The sequence below is a fragment of the Sphaerodactylus townsendi genome, linkage group LG01 (assembly GCF_021028975.2).
Source record: "Sphaerodactylus townsendi isolate TG3544 linkage group LG01, MPM_Stown_v2.3, whole genome shotgun sequence".
Classification (NCBI taxonomy): domain Eukaryota; kingdom Metazoa; phylum Chordata; class Lepidosauria; order Squamata; family Sphaerodactylidae; genus Sphaerodactylus; species Sphaerodactylus townsendi.
In genome coordinates, this window is record NC_059425.1 from 54,422,027 (window position 1) to 54,449,564 (window position 27,538).

General features: G+C 42.8%; 1 protein-coding gene across 2 annotated transcripts; it reads left to right on the top strand.

The window, feature by feature from the left end:
* The first annotated feature begins 1,031 nt into the window (after window positions 1-1,031).
* Window positions 1,032-25,718, top strand: UTP25 (UTP25 small subunit processome component). 2 transcript variants are annotated; one of them, XM_048483407.1, is made up of 12 exons: window positions 1,032-1,216; window positions 4,001-4,040; window positions 4,500-4,746; window positions 6,316-6,498; window positions 8,203-8,291; window positions 8,521-8,931; window positions 9,968-10,187; window positions 16,071-16,273; window positions 17,717-17,899; window positions 20,403-20,515; window positions 21,588-21,833; window positions 23,930-25,718. In XM_048483407.1, exons 1-12 carry the CDS (start codon window positions 1,107-1,109, stop codon window positions 24,174-24,176), a joined length of 2,292 nt encoding a protein of 763 aa, XP_048339364.1. In that variant the 5' UTR covers window positions 1,032-1,106; the 3' UTR covers window positions 24,177-25,718. The 2 variants fall into 2 exon arrangements, with proteins under 2 accessions (XP_048339364.1, XP_048339451.1); XM_048483494.1 differs by having other exon boundaries at window positions 1,033-1,216; window positions 4,500-4,713.
* Window positions 25,719-27,538: the final 1,820 nt, after the last annotated feature.

Below are 27,538 nucleotides of genomic sequence, written 5' to 3' on the forward strand. Positions count from 1 at the left end.
CGAGGGCGCTCATAGCGATATTAGAAAACTGGGACGCTAGCAATATTTTATGCCGACATACATTTTCGCAGATTGCAGTCCATTTATCGTATGAAATGAGTGAACCTTCACTATGCATCGTGTCACTGCACCTGAAGAAGTGGTCTCTGTGCCATAAAACCTTATGGTGGGATAAAATGATAATCTTCAAGGTGATACACGCACGCAGGAGCTGATACTATAAAACTCCTGTTCATATTTTCTGCAACAGGAACCCCAGTGGGGTACAATACCATATAATTCACTTCCCAAAGCAGCCATTTTCTCTCGGGGGAGACCAGTTGCAATTCTGGGAGATTTTCCGTTTTCACTCGGAGATTGGCTTCCTTAGGAACTGCGACATGATTCCACTTTCCCCCCGCCTGAATCCTTGCTGGTTAGAAATCCTTACAGTGCGACTGTCCCCAAATCACCCCCATCGAGTGGGGAATGTGAAATCGGGCCTCTTAATTAGTACACACACACCGGTTCTTTCCATTTCCCTAAGACTTGCTAGTCAGATCCTATTCATGTTTACTCAAAGTAAATCCCTGAGGTCAAACAAAGTTAACCATCAAATGACTGTGTGTAGAATTATTTATCACTAAACGACCACTTGTCCTGACTATTCGTTTAAAGCGTTAAACCTGGATCACAGTTACTGAATTGTTAAACATTTGAAGCCGCAAGATGTTACTTCATTCGATATGCTTTGAAATTCACCCAGGCAGTTAAAAGTTGAAGTATTTCCCAAAATAAGATTTTTAGACAACGTATTTTAAAGCTAATCTGTAACAGTAGGACTATTGTTTTTCAAGCTTATATGGGGGCGGGGAAAGGAAAACGATTTTACAGTTTATGAGCCTGTACAATATCAAAGTAGCCGTGTCCACTAAGGAAGAGCATTCGCTGCAATCCCAACAACCAGCACCTTTGCCACAGACGCATTGTCAGAACCTCTTCCTTTTCCCCGGAACATTGTTTAAACTCTGCCCAGTGCCGTAAAAGAGAAAAAAGTGTCGCGCTTCCCATCGTAAAGTGACAAAACTGGGCTTTCACGTGGATCCCGGAAAAAGACGCCGGGCAACATGGGGAAGAGGAAAGCTCGACAGCAACGCCAGCAACTGATCAGCAACTTGAGCAAGAAGCAAAAGAAACACCTCAAGGATTTCGGGGAGGAGCACCCTTTCTATGATCGGTGAGCTTCATAGGGTTACTCCTCCTCCCCCCCCCTTTGAAAGGTCTGCTTGCTGATGAGAGAGAGACCGTCTTTCCTCGTAGGGCAGTGGCAGTAATGGATTCGCCATGGTGTGTCTCTTGGACGGATTTGCTCAGGGATGCTTTGCTCTTGCAGAAAACCGCTATTAGTGGATGGGATCTGCAAGAAGTTTTTAGCCGCATGGATTGAATGGCTCAGGGAGGACTGGCCCAACGATTTTCTCTGCCCTGTATTTCCTTCCCATTCCTATATACTGAGCAGCGTCATGTTAAATAGCTCATTAATTAATAGTGTAATCCTGTGCGGAGATACTCCTGTCTAAACCTACTGAGATCAAGTGGTTTAGATTGCAGAGACTTTTCAAATGACTGTCCTCTTAACAGTTAATCCTTTTTTAAGGCTTCAAGTTACATCTGACATATAGTGATTCCCTGTGGAGTTTTCAAGAGGCTAACAGAGGTGGTTTGCCATTGCCTGCCTCTGCATCACGATCTCAGTATTCTTGGAGGTCACTCATCCAAATTCAGCCAGGGCTGACCCTGCTTAGCTTCTGAGATCTGATGAGAGCAGGCTAGTTGCTAGTATATACCATTCCACCCCCATTAACAGTATTCACTACTTTTCTTCCTGGTTAAAGGCATGGTCTTCTGTGAGGAAGTTGTGGTGTCCAGTAAACCCTCCAGGGTTAAAAAATACTCTAGGCTTTGTTTATTTACAAAATATTATCTCTCTTTTTTGCCCGTACAAAGGCCAGCAAGGCAGCCAACAAGTTTAACATACAAGATAAAATGACATTTTAAAATAATTAAATTGCTCCTTCCCTCCCACAAATACATAATTAAAACAATTAAAAACAGTTAAAAATACACTCTGAAGAAGAAGAGGCTGAGGCTCATTCCGCACACGCAAAATAAAGCACCTTCAAGCTGCTTTCACAACTGTTTTTGCCATTCCGCACAGCTTCAAAGAGCCCTGAAAGCAGCTTGAAAGTGCATTATTCTGCGTGTGCGGAATGAGCCTTAGTCAGGGCATGATTACTCTCTTTATGTGTTGGAAAGGCTGTCAATTGGTGGAGGGCACGTTGCTGTTCCTGATGGTAGTAGAACTATAATGGGATTAAATTACTGGCGGAAAGGTACTGGCTACGTATTAGGAAAAAATATTTTACAGTAAGAATTGTTCTGCAGTGGAATTGGTTCCTCTTAGGGCAGTTACTGGGGGAGGTCACTGGAAATCTTCAAGCTGCAATTGGATGAGCACTTGTCAGGCATGCTTTAGATCAGTGGTGGCGAACCTATGGCACGGGTGCCAGAGGTGGCACTCAGAGCCCTCTCTGTGGGCATGCACAGAGTCACACCCCCCCTCCACACACACATCTAGGCTGGGCTGGGCTGCTGGGCTTGATTATTAGCATTAAATCTATGACCTAATTTTGGGAAAGCAGTGTTGGTAACCCTGTTAAGCGCTGTTAAACCCCACGGATTTTCATGCAAAGAAGAAAAGTGTGATCCTTTACCTGGGAGTAAGCTCAGTTGCTGGCAGTGGGACTTGCTTCTGAGTAAACCCTCCTAGGGTCGTGAATCACCCATTGGAAGAGTTGCATGGTTGCTTCAAAGCCACTGACTACTACCAAGCTTACTCCCAAGTAACGCATGCCTCTGAGCCAACCCTTTTTTCTAAACTAAAACCTCAGTATTCAGGTTAAATTGACGTGTTGGCACTTTGCGATAAATAAGTGAGTTTTGGGTTGCAATTTGGGCACTCGGTCTCGAAAAGGCTCGCCATCACTGCTTTAGATTGATCCTTCATTGAGAAGGGGGTTGGACTAGATAGCTTGTATGGCTCCTTCCAACTCTATAATTTGAAGATTCTGTTCTGTATACAAAACATAAAAATATTAAATTAGGAAGAAGGGATAATTGAGGGAATACCAAATGAAATAAGGACATCTTCACCCACTGGTGGAAGATGGCAAGAGAGATGGGAACAGAGTTCCAGAGCTTTGGTGTATGGCCGAGACGACCCTCTCCTGCGTTGCCCCTCACCTGATCTCAGAAGGTAGGAACAACTGAAACAGGGTCTCTGAAGATGAGTGAAGCATTCAGGCAGGTTCATAAGGGAGTAGGCAATCATTCCGGTATGTTAGTCCCAAGCCATAAAAGGTTTCAAAGGTCAACGCCAACCCCTTTAATTATGACCAGAAACAAATTGGAAGCCCGTGCAGTTGTGTCAAGACTGGAGTGATGTGGTCCCTAAGTCACACTCCTGTCAACATCCTGGCTGTAGCATTCTGTACCAATTGAAATTTCTGAACATTGATCAGAGGCAGCCCCATGTACAGCATATTGCAGGATCTAATCCAGACATAACCCAGGCAAGAACTATACTAGTCAGATCTTTTCTACCCAGGAAAGGCCACAGTCACCTAACTAGTCAAAGCTGATAAAAACACTCCTGGCTTGGGGTGCCACTCCTGGCCTGGGGTGCCACATCCAGCAGTAGGCCCAGGTTCATGAGCACCCTCAGATTACAGATTTGGTACTTCAAGGGTAGGGTAACACCATCCAGAATGGGTAACACATTAAATCCTGGGTCAGACCTTGCTCTCACTGAGCGTGCTTCCATTTAGATAGGATTGAGCTTCAGTTACTTAGCTCACTTTTGCTCCAAAACTGCCTTGAGAGAAGTTTTCATGTCTGTGCTTTACTTATCTCTGTAAACTGACTGGGTGAGGATGAGTCAATGTAAATTTTTTCCTTTCAGGGTTTCTGCAAAGAAAGAACCAGCTCAAGTTTGTGAACTGGTAAGAGAGTGTTTCTGCCTTTTCTTTATATTTCTTTTAAAATTTAATTTCAAATGAATGGGTCAGGTAGCTAGAACAGTAGAGTTTTCTCAGGAAGATGCTGCTGGGGGAAGGGAAAGAAGAATGGTGGGGAGGGGAAATGAGATGTCTCTGCAAGTTCATACAGGTCTTCTGCTTCTAACTTCTCTTAATGAGAGTAAAACAGGAACTGTTCCCATGAATTCTTTACAAGTTTCAATTGAAAGAAATCAGGATTAAAATTAGTCAACAATCTGTTTGCTTTAGGTCCATGGTTCAAATCCTGGCTCCACCAATTACAATTATTCCAGGTGACAGGATCTCAGGTTGGTAGTGTGACTGCAAAGAATAGCAAGCTCCAATGTGCCAGTGCCCTGGCTTGGTTTAAAGTGCTTCATATGCTGTCTACATAAAGTAAGAATTTTTTCTTTTAATTTTTAGTCTGAAAATTCTGAGCCATCAGGTTCAGAAAATGATTCAGATAGCGATTCAGAACATGTCTCTGTGTATCACAAATTATTGGCCACGTTAAAAACTGCTCCAAACTCAGATAATGAGGAGGAAGATTATGATGAATCTGAAGATGGAAGTGACAAGAATCCCATAGAAACTGATACTGAAGAGTTTCAGGATGAGGGAGAAACTGGGGATGAAGGTAATAATGGCGATGTGCCTGACCAAGAATCAGGTAATTGTGTGTGTTCAGGTTTTATTTTGGTTTATTTTTGGATGGTTAGTCCTTTTTCATGGTTTTATGGTTTAATCTGTGGTAGCTTGTGTCAGCTATTATCAAAAATTGCATTGGTTATACAAGAGTTTTCATATTTTTGTGTGGTCCTGTTATTTATTATTACAGTATTTATTTGACATAAAATAAACAGGCTCAGAGCAGCTCAGAGCGACTGATGTTGCTGTTGGTGTGAAAGTCATGACCTATTGTGTTCAGTGATATGCATTTAAATGCTTGAATACATCTACCTCATATATGCTGGTTAAAGAAATCCTCTCAAGAAATCACTGAGGCCAAGGAAGATCATTTGGAGTTCTCTGTAACAAGTTGGAGATATCTATATAAGAACAATGACTTAAAAGGATGAATATCACACTCAATTAATACATCAGATAACTTAATCTGCTTTTACATTTTTGGTGTACTCAAATAGTAGGAAAAGGGAATGTGATCAGTTCCTTTGAGATCCTTAGCTAGAAAACCTTTTTCTGATATGGGATATATTTCTTAAATTGAAATATTCATATCTTTCAAGAGAGGCAAAGTTTTTCTTCCAATCTTTTGTTACTTGGAGACAATACGAGGTTCCACTAGCCCAGGGGTCGGGAACCTTTTCCCCTCAAAGAGCCATTTGGCTCCCCCTCCCCTGCTCCCCCCCATCCGCTCGCTCGCCCCCCCCTCCGCTCCCCCGCCCACTTGCTCACTCTCACCGCCATTAACACCCCACGCCTGCAGGGCAGGCATAGATGGGCCCGGCGGCTCGGCCCTGCTCCGCGCAGGGCGGGTTGAAGAGGGGCCTGGCGGCTCGGCCTTGCCGGCCGCCGGGCGATTGATGCGCCCACCCTGCTCCGCGCAGGGCGGGTGAAGAGGGGCCCGGCGGCTCGGCCTTGCCGGCCGCCGGGCGATTGATCCGCCCGCCCTGCTCCGCGCAGGGCGGGTGAAGAAGGGCCCGGCGGCTCGGCCAGGCCGGCCGCCGGGCGATTGATGCGCCCGCCCTGCTCCTCGTAGGGCGGGTGAAGAGGGGGCCCACGGCTCGGCTCCTGGAGCCGCAGAACAGCAGCGGAAGAGCCGCGGGTTCCCGACCCCTGCACTAGCCCGTACGGCTGGAAACACTTCACAGGTGAATTATGCCAGTATCAGTCAAGTAGTGGGTGTATGGCCAGTCTTGTAATGTAAGGAGGTCTGTGTCTCCATCTGGGAGAAAGCAGGGTAAAAATGAAATAAATAAATAAAATAAGCCATCTTTTTGGCTGCCTCATGACCTCCTAATAGCCTTCATTGTAAGCCAGCTGCTGAAGACCTGGACTCCTGTTTTCTTCTTTTTGTGTGTAGTACATTGGGAAGATCATGATGGATTTGCAGTCCGCCCATACTCAACTGCCATCCAGTCGCTGGCCATAAGCCTATGCAAGATGGACTTATAACCCTACAGCTCAAGAAAAACAGCAGAGTCCTGTAGAACCTTGTCACTAAAGCAGTTGACAGAATCACAACCCCTCACTCTTTTTTCTTCTGGATTTGTCATAGTTACAGAAGCACCAGAGCAAAAAACTACTCAAGAAGAACCTGGAGATGTAGATATTTCTAGTGACCTAAAAGATGAAGGATTCACAGATTATAAACATGAATCTGAGTTTAGCCTGGAAACGAATTTTATAGAAGAGAGTGCAGACCAGAAAGAAAGTTATTCTTCTGATGATGCTGCTAAAGGTAACTCTGCCAAGTGTGTTTATTAAGGAGGTTGTCTGTGAACATTTAAGCGAGGTCTATAAAGCTTGAGACACATTGAGCCGTGCACAGTATATATGGCGGCCTAGTAACAGCGACATTCAGCCTCCTGTTTTTAAAGTATGTTATACACTTTTCCACCGAAACATGACAGTAGAATTGTATATTCATCTGCCAGATGCTGGACCCTCTTTGTTCCAGAATGCTACGCTTGGGACAGAATAGTAGGCACTGGGATCCAAGCAGAGCATTCTAGAACAAAGAGGGTCCAGCATCTGGCAGATGAATATACAATTCTATTGTCACCTTTCAGTAGAAAAGAGTATAGGGGATAGCACATAAGGGCTGTTGTCAGACATCTTTCAGGCCACAGTATAGTAGGTTGTGATTAATTTGTTGGGTTTAAAACTATGCAACCTAATCAGAATGCTAAAAAGTAATTTGTTTGAAGCATATGTTACAGTTCAGTTCTCCCAAGAAAAAAAAACTCTCTGGTGAATGCATATCTTGCATTCCTTCCAGAGGATGCTTGGAAAAAAGAGACTTTACACTGGGGAATGAGCACCAATTCTGCCTCTGTGCAAGCCTTGCCACTTTTTGGCTATTTGTAGCAATTGCAACAGGATGCCAGAAATGAAATTGTCTATAAAATATTCAGATTCCCAGCAATTATTAAGAAGCTGCCTGATCAGAAATAGTATGAAGCTAAGAGCTTCGATAACAATTAAGAAGCATGCACTGTAGTTACACTTGCTTCATACTATAATGCTTACCCAGATGGCTAACGAGTAAATATGTATTTCATTTGCCTGTTATCCAAATATCAGGCAGGGAAGAGTTCATAATGTGTGTGTGCTAGTCAAATTTCTGTGGTTTGAGCAGCAGGAAAAATATCCAGTAATAGGTAATCAACTTGGGGCTAAGAAGACCAGGTCACTTTCAGCAAAATGTGTTGACATTTGTACTTTTATTCCACTCCACCACCAAAATCCCCATCCTGTACAGCTAGTAGAGGTACAGCTCTTGTAAGCAAGTTCTGCTGCCCTTTTAAGAGTGTTGATATGCATTTTGTAACATGCGCTTGAATGTGAAAATATTGTTTTTGCTTTTATTCTTAGATTTCATACTTAGAACCTTTGACATGCTTTAAGAATTGTTTGCTTCTACAGAAGGTTCATCCTTTCCCACTGGTTAGCCTCTTTAAATGTTTCAGATGGAGATTTGGTTGTAGTTTTACTGTACTGCTTGTCAGTAAAGGGTATTTTTCAAAGTCCTGCTCTTGATGTCCCCACCTGCAGAGATGATGTGGAGGGTTACCAGAGGTTGACTTTTTTCTGTGGTTGCGCCTCACCTTTGGAATGTTCTTTGCCTTGAAGCTCACCTGCACCTTTTAGATGCCAGTCTACAACCTGTCTTTATATTCAGGCTTTCAATTGAGAGGTTCCATCTTCTTTAGCTGTTTTTATGGTCTGCTTCTGACCTGAGGACTGTTTGGTGGATTACACTTTAAATAACTGAGTGCTGTTTTTATGCCCCTTGCTTGTTTTTAAAGGTTTTTAAAATACCATTGCTATTTTTGTGATATTAACTTGTTTCTACCTTGAGAGCTTCCACAAGCAGGTCTCTGAGAGGCAACATGCACATTTTTTCTTAAAAAATAGAATATGCTTCTATCTCTTTTCACAGATCCGTTTAAGTGCCACATGGATGAGGAACTAAACAAAAAAGAAATAGATAACATTCTGGCACACTTCAAATATACCACCCAGGTCAAGGTAATAATGTAATGATTTGAATCCCAAATTTGGTGTAGTATTTTTGGAGTTGTTCTTCAGGCCTCATTAATCTGTTCAGTCTTTCTTTTCTATGACTGTGCTATGCAATCTGGAGTACTTAGATCTTGTTCCTCGTTTGGTAAAAGATGAGGAGTAAATACCTCCATAGTGATTATGTGAGGAAATGAAATTCATAGTTTGTGTAACTTACTGTGTTTTTCCCTTTTAGTGGCCAGCTCTGGGTCAATTAGTGTTTTCTTCTGCCTTGGAGAAGTTTGGAGTGATTAAGCCTGATAAAGAAGTTGATGTGAAACACCTTCATTTGCACAAGCCTTTAGAAACTACCTGGCCAAAAGTGAATAACCCATTGATTTCCAAGGAAACTAAATCAAAAGATCAGTCATTTACCCCATTGCAAAAGGAACTCTTCTGCATTATGAATTCTTACAAGGACTTGTTCTACCCAGAGAGAACTGCTTTAAGAAATGGAGAAGAAGTTCGTCATGTTTACTGCTTGCATGCCATGAACCATGTCCTAAAGGCAAATGCTCAGGTGCTCAGCAATAATGCCAAACGAAGGGACCAACAACAAGATATTGAAGATGATGGTTTCAGGGACCAAGGACTCACTAGACCAAAGGTGAAAGTTTTACTTAATGCAGAGGTGCTGTGAAACATTCCAGCCAAAGGGCTAGGCGCCTGGATGTGGCTCCACCCCATTATTCCCAAGGGGGCTTCTGGTGATGTGAGGAGGCAAATAATCCAAAAAAGCCTCCCTGCTGCTGGAAAGCCCCCACTGGACTTAAATGTCCAAAAACCTGGACACTGGTATAGCAGATGCAACAATAGAGTGGAAGCCGGCTAGTGTTAGCTCCTCCAAAGGCCATGCCTGCAGGCCACCCCCACTATGTGTTCAACTGCTATGTTGGGCCACAGTGCCCCCCCCCCCCGACAGATTCACCCCTTGCCAGGTCAAGTGAGCCAGGGAAGGCAAATCTGCCAACATGGCCCTGCACCGCTTCCATCGGCTTATTCTGCCCCTCACTTTGGATGAGGCTGTAAGTCTCTCAGTAGGTATCTTGCAGCAAATACCTCATTCAAAGCACCCTGTGAGCCCCCTGACAAAAGGTGAAAGTATAAAGCCACTCAACCAGTGGAGTGGAAATGATTGATATATTGACTGGCCAGATGCTATAGACAAACCACCTTTCTGGGTTTGGGATTAGTATCCAGTTGAAGGTCGTATGATTTCACTCACAGATGTTGTCACCTCTTCTTGGTTCTCCACAACCTATTCCTTGCAGACCTAAATCTTTTTCTGAACCTGTGTGACCCCCTGTGTCAATTATCTATGTTTGTTTTAGAGGTTCTTAGTAATACTCAGCTGCATACTAGAATTGTTCATGATAGTGGCTGAGGAGCTATGGCCTACAGAACTGACCACCTAGAAGTCCTGCTCTGAATTTTATTGGGGATGTCTGGTCAGCTAAAGCTAGCTGAAGTTCATAGCAGTAGCTTTTTTTACAGTAGTGAGGTTTTAAAAATCACACCAAAATATCTACAGTGCAACAAACGTTATGTTTCTTTGCTTTTGTGGGAATTCATTTTCCTTTCTTTTTGTGGTAACTTCTTACACAACGTGGAATCCTGTTTGCATATTACATTTCTCTGTACAGGTGCTGATAGTAGTGCCCTTTCGTGAGTCTGCTTTACGTGTAGTGCAGATTTTCATTAGCCTCCTTGAATCTGTGGGTAAAAAGAAAATTGATGTGAGTAACAAAAAGCGGTTCAAGGGGGAATTTGGCTCCGATCCAGATGAGAAACCTCCAAATCTGAAAAGGCCAGAAGACTATGACGCTGTCTTTGCTGGAAACATTGATGATCATTTCAAGATAGGTATTGACATTTTTTGTCTGAGTTTGGTTCCTCTTTCCTGCACGCCACCCCCACCCCCATTTCTCCAAGAACAACTTTTATGGTTCTCTTCCCTTCCCTCTAATTTTTTCCTCAGCAAGCTTTTGAGGTAGGTTAATCCAAGAGTGAGTAATTGGTTCAAATCACCCATTGAACATTATGGCTGAGTGGGGATTTGAACATGGGTCTCCTGGGTCTTTGATAGTTTGCTCCACATATTCTTAGTTTCAAAAAAAAATATGTGGTTAAGTTGAAGTGTCTGGTCGGGTTGATTCTTTTCATGGTTTGTGACTTGCATAGAATGCCTCTTGCCATTTTGGCCTTTTAGAAATGTGTCTAACCCATGTATTGATCCTACATGTGTATTCTCAGATATAAATATATATTATATATCCAACATATACTATGCATCCATGCCTAATGCAGTAAACAACAAATGTGTTGGATCCTCAAATGTTATTTTTTATTTATCAAATTTCTGAATATTCCTGAACAAGCAGAAGAGATGTCTGTATAGGAATTTCTTTAGGTGCTGTAACTGTTTATGGTAGTGCAAACCCTCAGGCTTGGACAACCTGATAGATAAATCCTGTTTTAAAAGGATTACATAAAGCACATGAAAACTGTCTGAACTAGGATGACTTGGCTCTTAGTTATAACTGAGCATTGTAGCAAATGCTCACTTTGGGTTAGATTCTACAGGATAGATGTATTTCATACAGTTTTGCTTCTGGGGTACAGATTTACACTAGGGAAGACAGAACCCTTCATGTAGTTGCAGTCTGATCCTAAATCTCTTGCACATCAGCCCTAGAGTTACAGTGGAAGTATAGTATATCTACATCCACTGTACTTCAATGGGGAGGGGCTGGAGCTCAGTGGGACAGTATGCTTTTTGCATACAGAAGTTCTGGGTTAGTTTCCGTGAAGTAAGCAGCTGAAGGTTCTCAGGAAGCAGATGTTGGAAAGACCTTTTTTATCTCATACTCTGGAGAGCTTGTGCCAGAGTCAGCAGTGCTAAACAAGATGGTTTGATTTAGTATAAGACTACATTATACTTGTGGGCTAAAATCTTTTACCAGTGGGCCTTTTTGCATGGCAGCAGGAAGAGGAAAGCAAGGTTTATTGCTCCCTCTCCTCCCCAGTGCTGCCCTGCCACTTGACAGACAGTGAAAGAAAGGTATGTGGAGTGCTTCAGAAATTCCTGTGTACCTCCAGAGGAAGATTCAAGACACAGGCCGCTTCCACACGGCCACGCTGGGGGTCAGGTCGGCGTACATGACGCCAACCCCCCCCCCCCCTTCGGGATCAGCCAGATGCTCCCTCTGCCTCTGTCGCGCTGACGGCCTCTCGAGTCGCAGGGCAAGGGGGGCGTGTCCCCAGGCCTCAGCGACGCTCCGGACGGTCGCAGGGACTGTAAGTCGATTGGGCAAGGGGGGAGGGATGGCGCTGGAAGCTGCCATTTTCCAAAAACCTCACTCAGGGAGCGAGGCGGGAAAATGGCAGCTTCGCGCAGCTGGGGAGGAGCGAGGGTGGCGCTGCTGCGAAGCAGCTGCGCCTCCCCTTGCAAACAGCTCCCTCGGGATGGCGTTTTTGCCGTCCCCAGGGCGCTGTAAAAGGCCCGTGCTGAAAGGGCCACAGTTTAATTGCATGGCTGCTGGCTGAGTCAGAAGTAGTATGTGAGGCTTTGGCATGCACAGCCTTTAATCTGGCTGGCACTGGTAGCTTGTGTGAAGTGGGACTATGCCTTAGCTTTTCAGGGCAAAAGCAAAAATGAGAGAGCTGCACAGAAAGTGTCAATGATAGCCCTGCACAAAGTGAAGGCCTGTCCTGAAGACTTCTGCTATGGTACAAAAAACTATGGGACAGACTCCAGTTTCACTTGGCTCTGTCCCCTCCTAGCCACCACTTCCTTGCCTCTCCCATAGCCCAAGTACCTCTTTGGAAGAGGTGGGATGAGTGGCAGAAAGCATGAAAGGTAGCTGGAGAACTAGACAGTAAATGGGAGAGATCAGTGGAAGACCACATCTTTGATACATGGAAGGCTCATTTCCTGGCATGACTATTGAAAGGTTTTCAGTACCAGGTAGGAAAGATTCTTCTCTGCCTGAGGTGCTCTGTTAGTTAAAGTAGGCCATAATGAGCTGGATAGATGAATGAATGAACACAGCTTTCTGTGTTCAGATGTAGTTGATGTACATCATAGTGATATGCACTAGAATGCTACACTTGTTCTTTGAGTAAGAAATGTGGATACATTTGAGTGGTGATGCTGGTTGTTTTTCTGGAATTGTTTGATCCCAAATATCAACATGATCCTGGTATTGTAAGAAAACAAGATTAAATTTGACTGCGGTATTAATACTACCTGTTTGCCCTGTAGTCATTTATCTGGGATGGGGCTGGAAAGCGCTATTAAGAAATACAGTGAGATTCCATTGTTTTGCAAAATAATAACTGTTATCAGAATACCTGTCATTTCCAGCAGAGCTCTGATGTGTACCTGAAAGGTACAGGGATTCTAAATGTTGGCCGAGCAGAAAATGTTAGGACTATTTCAGAAATTTTAATTTCATGCTGCTTTGTCAGTGTGCTGTAGAGAGAATTTGCCGGCAGCTTGATGCCTAGAACTTCTGTTATGGAAGGGGAGTCTTCAGATTTAAAATCAGTATTGCCAGTATTGTGGCGTTAAAGGCAATGGATAACACAGTGAGAGAAGGAAGTGGTATTTCATTACTACTACTAACTATCTTCATTTTAATTTAAGACCATTTATCCAAGGATTCCCTCCCAGATTCCATCTCATATAGACACGTCTTATCTGCTTACAAGCCTTGCTGAAATTAGTTGAGGGATTCCTTGGCATTGGCTTATCTTGGGGGAGGGGGCAGGAGGAGGTCCGGGCACCACTTGCCTTGGTCCCATTTGAGGGCACATTAGGCCACCCTCCCTCCCTCCCCACCCCAGCCAGGAAGGGCAAACAGGGCTGGTGAAAGAGAGAGTAGGCTGGCAATCAGGCAAGAAAGGCAGGCAGGTGAGCCATGGTCCGTTGGGCCTCCTTCCCCCACTCCCAGCTGGGCCCCCATCTGACTGACAGTAGCAGCAGCCAGAACTGTGCTTATTCTGCTGCTTTTCTCCTTCCTCCTTCACCAGGCATGCAGAGAGAGAGGAAAGAAGAAAGATAACTGAAGGCCCACCTGGACAAGGCCCACCTGGCCAATCCTGCACCCTCTTGCCTTGCCAGCCAATTAGGAGCTGAGCAATTCTGTGAGGCTTTACAAGTTAGTTTGAATTACTAGAGGCGGGCTTGCTCGGCTCCAGTGCATGTGGTCTACTTTGGCTACCTGGCTTTAAGGCCATGGTTGTGTCGGTTTCTGCCTGCCACAGTTGCCTGGATTTAAAAACAAATCATGTTATTTACTTTTCATTCTGCTGCTGCAGCAGCCTACAGGAATTGTTGTGCTTTGCCAGTGAGGTAAATAATGTAGCGGTGGTGGGGATGCCAACCTTTCTGCCTCTGTGCCATAATGTTTGGGCTGTTGGGGGCAGTTTTTGCTACCTGGAATACTTGTGCTGCCTTTCTGCCTCTGTAACAAGATTGACTTGTATTTTTGAGTTAATATTGTGCAGTTGTTAAAAAGATGGGGGCTGGATGCTTGCACGGGGAGTGGAGGGGTGGGGCACAAAATCAGTTTTTGCCCTGGGCTCCGTTTTCTATAGATACACCACTGTTCCTTGGCTACAGTCACCAGCACTGTTAGAGTTTGTTTCTGGGTTACCCTGGTGCTTCATAGGCACTGCAGTAAAATATGCTGTGCTCTGCTAGTATGTTAAAAATGATGCCATTTTTAGTTCAATCCAGTTTTGAAAACTGGCAAAATCCTCCATACTTTTAATAAAGCAGGATTTCCAAGTTAGTTGGGAAATTCATGAATGAACTGTTTCATAGGAAGTAGCAGCATGAGGATTCAAGTCATAATTGCAGGGGTGAGAGCGAAGAGAATGGATTTGACCCTTCCCTTTCTGCAGAGTTCTGCAGTTTGCAACTGAGGTACACACAGTGTCCATGTAACGTTTTATTTTGGAAAGAGGAAAAAAGACTGTCTTTTTTTCTGCTGTAGGGATGAGGAGAGACTGGGACAGAGTACATTTGCATTCATGGCAACTGCACCAAGTATAGGTTATAATTCTGCTTTCCCTGCAGAAAGACCCCAATTTAAATTGACGGCCTTGGCAGCAACTTTTTCTGTTTAAAAAGAGTGCTGGAAGGCCTGATGATGAATTTCCCAGCATCATATCTAGTTTGCCCTTAACTTATTCCCTGTAATAGGAATTTAAAGTGCACACTTTTTGGTCAAATTGTTTTGGTGCTGAATGTTCATATTTCAAGCTTGAAGGAGTTATACCAGTAGCTCATTTTCTGCTGATATTTTTTCTAGCGGCATTTAAAAGAATAAGATGATTGTAAACTAAACTGTGGATCATTTATTTGTGGGTAAGTGCTTTGTTAATGTTGCAGAAACACATTATGGTACATTTAGGCCTTGTCTTATTTTTGCAAATGTGATCGGTGCTGTTATCCAGTCACAGGTCAGCTACAACCTTCAGGTTGGAATCTTTTAGAAGGAATATTGAAGTATTGTCAGTCTGTTGTTATGCTGTCATATATAGGTTGTAAAATAGGGTTGTGTGCAAGCCAATGTGTGGTGCTATAGTCCCAGAGCGCCATCATGCTGTGAGAGTCCAGCAAGCAAAGTTTATTGTCAGAATCATATTGATTGTCTGTCCTTCAGCTTACTAAGAAAGAATGTGGTAGTTGCTTCAAGAGCTTTAGTGTACCATATGTCTTATTAGAGAAATATGAAGTAATAAAGAGTAGGCATATACAGGTGACTTTTAGTGTTTATATTCTTCTGTGTCACATTAGATGTTTGTGGCAGAATTGCACTGGTTGGAAATAAAGCACCTTTGCACTTCATATTTTCTCTTGTTGTTTTTGCCCATAGCTAAAGTGTAACAGGTTGCTGGTTTGATTTGACTTTTAGTGACTGTCATTTATTTAGAGACTAACAGGGATCCATACAACCTCCATAGGGAGCTACTCATATGTAGCATCTAGAAATGAGGTAAAGCAGATTTCACCATGGCTCTACAACCAGCTGGGACATGTTAACAGTCTGTCATACTACATGGTTGGATGCTACAAATGACTGGATCCCTAGGTGGTTGGATGCATTTCATACTGAATTAACAGATGGTCATCAATTGTGCTATATTGGCAAAGCAAGTGAGTTGATGGAAAAATAAGCCATGGTTTGAAGGTTAGGATTGGGCATCTAGTAATTGTTTGGTTTGGGTATCTAGTAATTGTTTGACTACTTTACTGATTCTGTAGTTGTATGTGGATAAATGACCTTGGTGCAGAGTGGCATCACATATGCACTTGTTAATTAAGTGAAATTGGCTAAGAATACAGCTAATTGTATCCAACTAATGAGATCTAAGGAGTACCTATGTGGAAAATGTGAGTTTGTTTAGTTAGAAGTCCCTATTCAACTGTATATGAGAGTATTTGGGGCCATCAGGGTACTCACAGCACAGCGGTGACTTTGAGGAGGTACTAATTGAATCAGTTCTTTCATTTGAGGCTGTACACATCACAGTGAGTTTGTGTGGTAACGGTGTTTTTTCCTATCTAAACTATGTCTCAATCCAGAGAAGGACAGTTTTAGAACTACCAAGCCGCAAAAGGTGGTGGTGGCGGCGGCGGTGGCGGCGGCGGGGTAATAAAGAGTGCATAACAAAAAACTGTTGTGGTTGGATGGATAACCACTTGATGTAATGGTGTTTCTGTGTTTGGGGCAGGTGTTGCTGTTCTTCAGAAGAGTTTGCGACTGTATGCACCATTTTATTCCTCTGATGTCATCATTGCTTCTCCCCTTGGCCTGAGGACTGTGATTGGAGCTGAGGGGGAAAAGAATAGAGACTACGATTTCCTTTCGTCGATAGAAATGCTTATAATTGATGAAGCTGACATTTATCTGATGCAAAATTGGGAGCATGTTTTGGTAATGGCTGTTCTTTTCTCTTTTTTTGGCATTTCATTTTGTGAATATGGTTAATTGTTTGTGCAATTATAGCTTCAGTATTATACTTTTGATTTGAATTGTGCATTTTTATGTTATTGATGGTTTTTTTCCCTGAATGAATACTGTCTTCAAGATGAAGATTGTTGGTCAGCCATTTTAGCCACCGAGAAACAAATATAGCAACTGAGCCATCTTGTGAGGGCAAAGCGTATGAGAGGCGAAGGTTTATGAGAAGACAAGGCTTGTATATTATTTTTGCGGAACTTTAGGGACATGTTGCATGGGACAAGGAGGCAGGTCTTTGACTCTAAGAAGTATAAAGTTCAAAACAGATAATGTAGGAGCAACAGAAACCGGCAAGTTTATCATTTCCAAAATGGTACAGAAGGTTTTTCAATATACACTAGCATCTTCACAATATACACTAGCATTCAATATACACTAGCATCTTCACATAAAAGGGGACAGGATGATGGTATTGGAGAAATAAAAGGAATTTAGAAAGCTATGTTAACATTGATTTTGATCTCTATTTGTTCAATATTGTTTCATTAATTGAAGACTCAACATGAGATGGATTGACTCTGCAAAGGAAGTCACATCCTATAGTTTGCATGACCTGAGCAAGGCTGTTAACAGGACATTTTAGAGAATATTGATTCATAGTGTCACCATGAATCTGAAGCGACTTGACAACTCTTCACACACGCGCATGCGTGAGTTGTAGATCAGTAAAGCTAGCTAAATATTTTTAAGCATTGAAGGGGTAGCATTGGTTTGTCCAAAGTACAGTTGTGGTAAAGTGACTTAGCTAAGGATTCTGGTACTACTGTGTTTCCCCGAAAATAAGACCTACCCCGAAAATAAGCCCTATCATGATTTTTCAGGCTTTTGGGAGGATGCTTAAAATATAAGCCCTACTCCAAAAGTAAGCCCTACCGATAGTTACAGATCAGGATGGTGTGATCCAGCAGGGTGCTCCCTGTCAATGAGAATGCAGCTTGCATTACACGTGACGGGGAGGGGCTGCCGTGAGCCCACCTTAATGAATTGTGAATGTACCGTATTTCCCCTAAAATAAGCCCTACCCTGAAAATAAGCCCTAATGCATCTTTTGGTGCAAAAGTTAATATAAGACCTTGTCTTATTTTGGGGAAACACGGTAGCACATCCTGTTTTGTTAGAGGAATACAGACTCTTAGATGCTGTGATGGTAGATTTTCAAAAGTGAACCCTGAAAAGCAACTAAAACTTCCTAGCAACAGCAGTCAACGGTACAAGTTTAACCCAGATAAAAAGAGGGAGGCAGGGTCAGTGTGTATATTCAGGCCTTCCAACTGTGAACTTATTTGGGGCCCTGCCCCATTTTTTCCTTTTTCTTCAAGTTGAATAATGTGCATCTTTACTTCAATATGTCTGCAGCACCTTCTGGCCCACATTAATCTATTGCCTTTGGAATCACACGGGGTGGATTTTTCACGGGTGCGAATGATCAGTCTGAATAACTGGTCAAAGTACTATCGGCAGACACTGCTTTTTGGAGCCCTTCAGAATCCGCAGATCAACTCAATCTTCAATAAGCACTGCTTGAATTACCAGGGACAGGTTAGTTTGAAGACGTGCTATTTAGTGCTTTGAAGGATTTTGTTAGCCTTGCACTATTCAAAATACTTAGTCCTATATACATGTAAAATCCTCCCATCTCAAAATGTATGTTACAGTTTCCTGCTAAGCTGACTGTAGGCAGTCGCTTCCCCTTCCAGTAGTTATTAGTTATGTCTCCTTCTGCCATCAATGGGAGCATTTTGGGGAATTGGTGCAGGGATTACTTTGGCCTGCCATTTCTGTCAGTTACTCAGAATTGTTCTTCATGAAAACTAAGTTCTGGTATAGGAATGCTGAAATTTCCTCAGATGGCTTGAATTTATTTAGACCTGTGATAGGCTTTAAAAAATACAAATGAATAATTTAATAGTTTTTATATATTTCAAGTATTCACATTCTGTTTTTTATGTCTTGAAGGCAGCTTACATGTGCCAACCAGATTGTGAGCCTCTATCGTGCCCTTGACCCCCTGGGATGGTAAATCTGTCCCTCTAAACTCTTCAAGGGTGATATCCTCGCCATCCTCACCCTTGGTGTCACTGGGGTGGCCACTTAGGAAGAGCTTGCAGAGCCACAGGGTGGACCCCGGGAGGAGACCCTTTCCCTCACAAATCAGACCTCCTCGCCCCCTCTTCCGTATGCTTCCCCTTGTAACCAGATCTGTCCCTCTAGGAAGCTCTGCCCTCTTTCCACTGGCTTCTCTCTTTGCTCTCTCTTCCTTCCTCCGTCTCTCTATCGCCTCTTAGCTCACTCTGTATTTCAAACCTCTTGTCTCTCTCTCCACTCTGCCTTCTCTACTCGCCCCCCACCTGTCCGCATCTTTCTTCTTTATGATGCCTGTCTTCCCTGATCCCTGCCCACTCTCCAACCCCCAACCAATACTCCTTGGCCCTCTGGGGCGTGGCTGAGCCCTCTGCCAGGCTCCAATCTCTGCCAGGCTCCAATCTCTGAGCCCTCTGCCAGGCTCCAATCTCTGCCCAATATTTTAAGGCGAGGGAGGGCCCGACTGTCTGCCGCTACAGGCGGCCATTCAGTTGGGGCCGGCTGGGAAACACCTCTTGGCTGCCGCCCCACTTTCCGCAGTGAGGTGAGGTCCTGGTGGTTTCCGCTGCTGCTGCGTGGCGCCAAGACTGGGGTAAGTCCAGGGGCAGTTCCCTCTTCGTCCCGGTATCCTCCGTCAGGGCCCGGGATACCCTGCGCCCATCCCTGCCAGCATCTTGTTCATTGCCAAGATGGGTTTGAGCTGCTGGCCTGTGCCCCAGCCTTGGTGTCTGGGGCTGCCCAGGGGTGCTGGCTGCCTGCCCCCAGACACAGATATACCCCAAATTCAGCTGCTGCCTCAAAGATATTCAAAATTTCATTAGATAAATCAGCCAAAAGAAAAAGGGAAGAGGAAGACAGCATTTTTTTGTAATCCATCAGTAAATTACATAATCTACCATTAAGTTACATGAAGCAGTTTTTTATATTCTTGAAAACCATTAATAAAGGCAACCCTGTTCATGTTAATGTGAGGGAATGGTTTTGATGTGAAAGATGTGTTTTCCTATTACTTAAGTGAAGTGAATTGCTCTGTGTTTATTAAAGTATAAACATGCATTCTAGAGCCACTGGATTTATTTGTTTAAAATATTTCACTCCACCTTTCTCCCAGGAATTTGGGACCTCAGGCCAGTTCATGTCCTACATATCTTAATCTTTTGCTTGTTTTTATTTTAAACTTTTATATTTGGCATGCTTGATCTATTGATTCCCAAGGTACTTAACAATTTATAAAAGCACTCTCACTATTTAGGCCTCTACAGGAATACAGTCAAAGCAAATACCTGACTGCAGACTCTCAGTCTAAACATGCAACAAAAGAAATGAGACTGTGAAGAAAACAGGCTAAACGTAACTGGGTAGGTTGGGCTATAGTAAGAGGGAAAAGATGTCATGCACAAAATCTCTACGTATTTGAAATTTTGTAAGGGAAATCTGGAGAGGCTCAGTTACCAAATTCATGATATGAAACTGTCAGTCTCATTCATTTGGAAAAGTCAACTAAGTGGGAACATATCAGAGATAAAGTTCAGAGACATTTCCTTCTGAAAAACTGCAGATGGCAGACTTGAATTCAGTTGGCAGTAGGCTCAGGATAGCCAGAAGGCCATTTCTGCCTACATGCACCTTTCAATTAAATAGTGAATAAAAAATTTAAAAGCTCAGTCATGAACACTAGCCTAGTTAGCTTTTAAAAGGATCGGATGTGGAGGGTAGATCAGTGAACCCAACCATTAACTGTGATAAAACCTTCATGTATGTCTGTAAATACTGGATACTGAGGATAAGCAACAGGGGTGGCCTGTTCGGTCTGTTTCTGGGGCATCTGAAGCCATCATGTGAAAAAAATCTGGACTAGATTTGACTGATCTGGTCTGACAAAGAAACTTTTCTGTTCTTAATCAAGAACTGATGACAACTATAAACTCTTTTATTTCACTGTTCCTTTTGCTTCTTACAGGTAGCAGTAAGGAATGTACCATTGATAGGTTCCATCAGTCATGTTGTTGTCCAGCTTCCTCATGTTTTTCGGAAATTGGAAGCTGAAAATTCTGTTTCTGTAATTGATGCAAGGTAATGTGATGCCAAGCCATTTATCCTGTGCTTCACTGACAACTTCAAATGTTGCTTTCAGCAGAGTGTAGTGCACTGGAAAGATGATGTGTTGACTGCTTAATTTAAAGTTTGGCTCTATAGTGCATCATGATAAGAGTTCTGTGTATTGCCGAATCCTTTGTTTTTGATATGTCATAAAAATCTTCCAGTTTGCCTCTCTGAACCATTTTTGGCTTTTAGTTTCCATATGGGTAGAATTCACATCTTTTTGTAATGGGCAGTGTTAAAATTGGTGGTGCTATATAAAACTCAGTCTGAAAATCACATTCTAGAAACAGTTTCCCCAGTCCCAGATATATGAGAGTTGGTGATGGTTACTTAGGGGTGGCATATACATCATTCTGATGACTTGCAGCTGAATGTGTAAACAGACATCATTGAAAAAACATGTGTGTTTGAGGAGGAGATAGGAAAGTTACATCTGTGATATCTTATTCATACTGTCTGGCCATCCCTTGATTCTGCAGTCAAGTTGTTTATGTGTGAACCAATTCTTTGTAATGAAATAAAGGCAGTTTTCATTGTATTATTTTTATACTATTATTTTATTCAGCTTGAATGCTTCATGGTGATGTTCTCCTAGGTGGTATTTGTGAACCTAGATACTGAGAACAGGTTCTAGATTTGGCTCTAGGAAGAGTTGACTCGAATGTGAAGAATCAATGCATATGTTCACTCTGGTCATGTGGAGGCTACTAGAAAAGTTCCCTTAAGATGAGTGCTCTTCACTGCAGAAGTAACTTGAGAGAGCATTTTAGTACATGGATCACTGCCACTGGAGTGTCACCGTGCTCCTACCAGAACTCATCAGGAATACCTGGAGAGGGTGTAGAACTTTTTCCACATGCTAGCAGATGATGTAGACTTTACTTGTACATCTACAATACAGTAAATTATTCATGAAAATCCTGATTTTGGCTCGTGTCCTGCGCACTGACCCTTAGCAATATTTTATTTGAAATTTTCTTAAATATATTGCCTGTGTATCCAATTACATGCATCCAATTACTGTCTGCTTTTTCTTAACCAGGTTTCATTTTTTCATTGACAAAGTATTGCCTGAGTATCGAGATGCAGTTATGTCACATACCCTCATTTATATTCCATCATATTTTGATTACGTGCGTCTTCGGAACTACTTCAAGAAGGAGGACCTGAGTTTTATGCATATTTGTGAATACACAGATAAATCAGGCATTTCCAGAGCAAGGCACTTTTTCTTAAAGGGACAGAAGCAATTTCTAATTTTTACAGAACGCTTCCACTTTTATAAAAGGTAAGTTGGATTAACCTTGAGGTCAGACCTCTTGTATAGGAGGGGTATGAGGTCATCTTTACACTTGTTCCAGTAAAATGAATGTTTTTTAGGTTGTAAACCTACAGGAACCTGTTCATTTTTGAACTGTACCCAGTATATTTAGGTGGCATAATAATCAATCATTTATAATAATACATCATAATTAGCCTTGCTACTATATAATAAGACTCTTGAATATTAAAATATTATGTGCTTTAAAATTATTCAGATTCTGAATCTTGTCTGGGATGGATTTTCTTCCTTTGAGAAAATGAGTCATCCTTGCCAGATAGAGGTTGTGTACATTTCCTTTTGTGACAGGAAGCAAAGCTACACTAGATGGACAGTAGCTGGTTATTGAGAGGTTATGGATTTAAATCTTTTACCTGGGCATCCACATGAAATATGTAATCAAGTGATTGCTCCTTGAATGTGGAATTTATGTTGGAACAAATGTGTACTCTCCCTAGGGTTAGAGGATTCCTGTAAAAAAGTTCCCCTTCTCTTCTTCCTTCCCCTCTGGCTTTGCCCAGGAGGTGGAGAAAGGGGAGGGAAGTCTACAAGCATGGGAGAGGGCTTTCCCCTCTGTCTCCCTCCCTTTCTGCTGCTGAGGGTAGAATGCCACCACTCAAGCTGAGCTATTTAATTCTCCACTTACAGTCTGTTACAGACAGGATCTCTCTCCCACCCCCTTCCTGCATGCTACCCCACACATGCTGTCCTTCCTTGCCAGATAAGTGTATCCCAGTCGGGAGTTTCTGGCCTGTGTGTGGAATGAGCAGTCATGCACATAGGTGAGATCTTTAAAAATGAAATTATCTTTATTCATTAAATGTACTTTCAATTCACTAGACCCCAGAGTGTTGGAAAACAATGTCAATAGACTATATACTATAACAGAAGTGAGATAATAAAACATTTGAGACAACAACTAAGTTGGACAGTCACTGGTGTTACCTTAGCATTCCCTTCCCTAGAATGGAGGCAAGCCTGCTGGAACTTTGAAAAGTAGAGGCTGGTAAAGAGATGCATCACTCAGTTTGCTCCTGTGTACCCAGATCTTGGCTTGTGTACTTCTAACAGGTGTTGGAATCTTTTAACTTGCTCTAGCCCAGCTGGGACAGTTAAGCTTTAATGTATCATGACATTGGGAGTGGATCCCAACATGCACTTTTTTCTCCAATCTACTTAAGGTGCACATCCTAAACCTTTCATGACTCAACTCAGGAGATTCAACTAGCCATCTGTCTTGCCACTTACCAGTGGTTGCTTTCCGTCTTAAATGGAACTCAGCTCCCCTCAGGCTGCTGTCTGAGAAGTTTTTAATTCTCTTTCCTGGAGAAATGATGTTTTCTTTGAGATCAGGACCTTGTTGAGTGTTTATCAAAGTATCCCACACCTCTCTTATTACAACAGAAATTTTACATTTCTAAATTAAGGGGAAAAATGGGTTGTAGATACTACAGCCTGGAAAGAGTAGGGCAGACTTGGGCTAACACACAAGCAGAGGTGGGATCCAACCAGTTCTCACCACTTCTCTAGAAGTGGTTACTATTTTTTTCTGAGTGCCGAGAAGGGGTTACTAAAGCAACCTCCCTGCCCAATAGGGACTGGAGGTGCGTGTGTGCGGCGGCGCCACTGTTTGAATCCCACCACCATCGGAACCTGTTATAAAAATTTTTGGATCCCACCACTGCACACAAGCTCCGGGAAGAAAAATTTAAAAAGGCTTTCCTAGTTGAATAGGTTTTGAGGAGGCGTGTGAAGAAGAGGGATAAGAGTCAGTAGCTAGCTTGAAGCAGTTTAAGCATTTTTGGGTGCACGGCTTTGCTGCTCACTGCTCTATGGAAGCTTATTCTTGTCCATATTGCATTGTACTCCTCTGCCCTTGATACAGCAAGCACTCTCAAACGTCACTATCTGTCTGGATGGCAATAGATTAAGGACTGAGCGTGTAAATCGGTGCACTGTTTTTCTGTGTTGGAAAAAGAAATTCTGTTGTAACCTGATGCAGTATGTTGTAACCAGTATGCATGTATTTTACTAACTATTTTGAGATCTTTTCTCTGATACAGGTACACCATTAGAGGCATCAGAAACCTTATTTTTTATGAACTTCCAACCTATCCACATTTCTACAGTGAGGTCTGCAATATGATGAAGTTGGCAGATGGCGGGGAAGAAGCGACATTGACCTGTACGGTGCTTTATTCCAAATATGATGCTCAGAAACTGGCTGCTGTGGTGGGTGTGGAGCGGACTGCTCAGATGCTCCAGTCTTCCAAAAATGTGCACCTTTTTGTCACTGGGGAAACAGAATGAAGCAAGCCTCCTGTGGTGGCTGCTGTGATGACTTTGCCTAATATATTTGGGCTTGTATTTCTTTTGTTACAAATGTTAGGGGATAAAAGTTAGTAGTTTGGATACCTTTGTTTTAAAAAGGCCCATTTTAAAGTGAACATAAAAAATAACAAATGAGTGGTATTCCTCTTCACGTTAAATCTTTCTGACTCCTGTCTATTGCTTTTGCTGCTGTCTGGAAAGGTAATTTCTTTTGCCTTTATAGTGGATTTTGCATTGTGTTTTTATATTGGATGGCTAAGAACACTTTCATTTTGGGAGTATCTCATTTCCTACCCTGCATACTAGTCTGTGTAGAGAGAAACAGAAAATTGTATGATTCCCCTGTGGATAAGGAAAGAGAAGCCATAAATCAATCAAGATACATACTTCATGGTGCTGAAAGTCTTTGGTGTCCACTACCCAAGTCTAATAAATAGATTACAATAACAATCAAACCTTGTCCCAAATCTGCATCCTTGAGAGATTTGACCCCATAGTTGCCTGACGGAAAAAGAGGGGTTAAATTCACAGTTGACTAGGAACAGTATAGTGTCAAGAGATTTTCTGAATAACTACCAGTATATCAAAAAGAAGAGATATCTTATAAAGTTGTTGATACAGATCTTACATAAATACAGTCTGTCTGCATTGGTCACCTTTTTAAAAACTTAGTGTCCATATTGTAAGTTCTTTTTAAATGTCAAGATAGACCCTTTCCACACAAGTCACCTAGAGCATTTTCAGTCCCCCCTCTTTACCACAATGTTCGTCCACCCTCACTTCCTCAAAACATTTCATGGCCACCATGAGGGGTTTTTTTTTTGGGGGGGGGGGGATTTGTAGAATGATGCTTCATTGATTTTTTGCTGAGATTCTTTGTAGCTCAGTTTAATCATTGCTTCATAGGTTTAACCAAACAACAAAAACCCCCACAAAAATGAAATAATAAAGAGGCAAGGAGAAATGGAAGTCGGGGACAATGAAAAAAATGGTGCCAAGGGAAAAGTTGGGTGACAGCACAAGGTGTGGAAAATGGCAGTGGGAAAGATAAAATGTTACAAATGTGACCACACAGTAAGGGAAGACAACTTGAAAACATTTCAATCAAAATAATAAATGTAAAAGGGGTTTAAAAAAATGGAGGAAGAACTGTTTGGAAACATTTTCAGAACCAAGGTGAGGGGGAACAATATGGAGGAAACATTTTTTGCAACCTGAAAAGGTTTTAAGTTTCTTGTGCAGAAATGGCCATAGTCCTGCAGAGAAAATGGATCACTGGTATGTGTTGTCTTGCTTTTTATTTTAGTTCTAAGCTAACTACTGATAACCATATATAACTCATTCTGCTAGAATGGAAACTAACTACTACATGCCAAAAAGCACTTTCATTTAAACAGAGAATAATTACTGCCAGTTTTTGGTGTAGTGCTAACCTTTATTTCTAAAAACTTGTATACTTCCCAGTGTGAATCCTGGTGAGGGATATAAAAGCAGACAGCTAAATAAAAGTGATCTTCCCTTTCTTTTTCACAGGATGTATTTATCACAGATGAAATTCTGTATTCTGAGGAGCCTAAATTATGGTCGCTAAGGGAGATAAACGTGAATTAGTTGCTCCTTTGCTGTGATCTCTGGAGGTGGGGTATCTGTGGTGGCTCTGAAATAGACATGTTAGTTTTACGCAGATGGTACTCAGTAGTCAAAGTCCAGTCCAAGATCAGCACAGATAGTCCTCACTCACAAATGTCAAATCCAGTGGTGACATGACTGACACAAATCCAGGGGTCCAGGCCAAGGTCTGAATGAAGGAGACAGTGAAAAGCTATTCAGACAATGTGATAACAGTAAGCAACCACAATTATCAAAAAATATTTGATGGACCAAATTGAACAGTTTGAATACCTTTTCAGGGTATAAAGAACGAAGGAGACAATGTAGAAACACACACACGGTGAGGGCAGCAGCAAGCACACTTGTTGCTTCCACATGGCCTTTTAGCTGGAGCTGTCAAGCAGCTGAAGATGACCTGCACTGGCCATCATGTCAGTCCTGCTCCGGCCAGGACTTTTCTGCTGTTGAGGCTGGGGTGATGCAGGGCTGCCAAGCATGCACTATGCATTCTGCCCTGCAGGTTACTCCATAGCCTTCTCTTGGGGAATGTGAGAAGAGAGCAAGCCAGGCTCTCTGCTGCCAGAAGGCTGAGGAGCTTCTGAGGTGATCCCTGGTTGTGACTCAGGGATTCATCCCACAGTCTCTGTGCTGGTTTCTAGTTGTCACCCTGGGTCTGACCCCATAGGGGCCATCTCCTCCTGTGGCTCCATTACAACCAGCTGGGAGTGGAGCACTGTGCCACTACCTGGCTCCTCATCTGAAGAGTCATCTGAATACCTGAGCTCAGTTGAGCCTAGCTGGGCCATGACATCCAGCTGGCAAGAAAGTTTGGTTTCCCCTTTGAGTGTAAGTACTAAGTGTCCACTTTGTGCATTTCCCACCACCAGAGTGAAATGCTGTGTACTCTAAGTGTGCACATCAGAGACCTCAGAGTCTTATGCTGCCTGCCTTATCTCCTGTGTTGTGGGGCATCCTGGTTGAGGTTTCTGTGGCAAGGGGAGGAGGTGGACCTGTGATTTGGTGCAGGAGAGGGGTATGGCTACCACTGCAGAGAGATGTGATTGGCTGAACCTGTAGTAAACATCCAGTGTTGTGCCAGGGCTTGTGGGTGGGACTGTTCTTGTGAAGAGTACTTTGCCTTTGCTGTTGCATGAACACCAAAATGTTATTCTGCAATTTTTGCTGGTGTAACTTTACACTAGTTCTGGGGGTTGTTCCCAGTCTGTGGTGGTTTAAGGAGCTGACTAATACCTGGCACGCCCTTGGGCCCACCTCTTCTAATGGTGCATGTCAGCAGACATAGAGAAGAGCTACTCAGTAGACAAGCAGAGCTAGTAGTCCACCTGTACCCACTTGCATACACTGCAGCCTCCCGTCTCTCAGGAAGAAGAAACACTCCACACAAGGTATTCTTTCCACAAGGCTTTACCAAGCAGTTGCAATATGTATAAAGTTCTATATACAGCTTTTGGAATGGTCAAACAAAGTGCTTTGCCAGGCAACAGTTTCCCAAAGGAACAAAGTCACAGTCCAAAATATTTACTTTTATACCTTGATGCACCAATCACGTTAAAGGTCAGTTGAACCGATTTGATCCAGTCTAGCTGATATAGCCTAGCTGTCATCTGTTCTTTTTGCTGACTTGGATATCTGCTACCTAGGATATGATCTACTGTTTACATATCATGACAGTGCAGAGGGTTTCACTGGTGTCTGTGGCACTGCTGCAT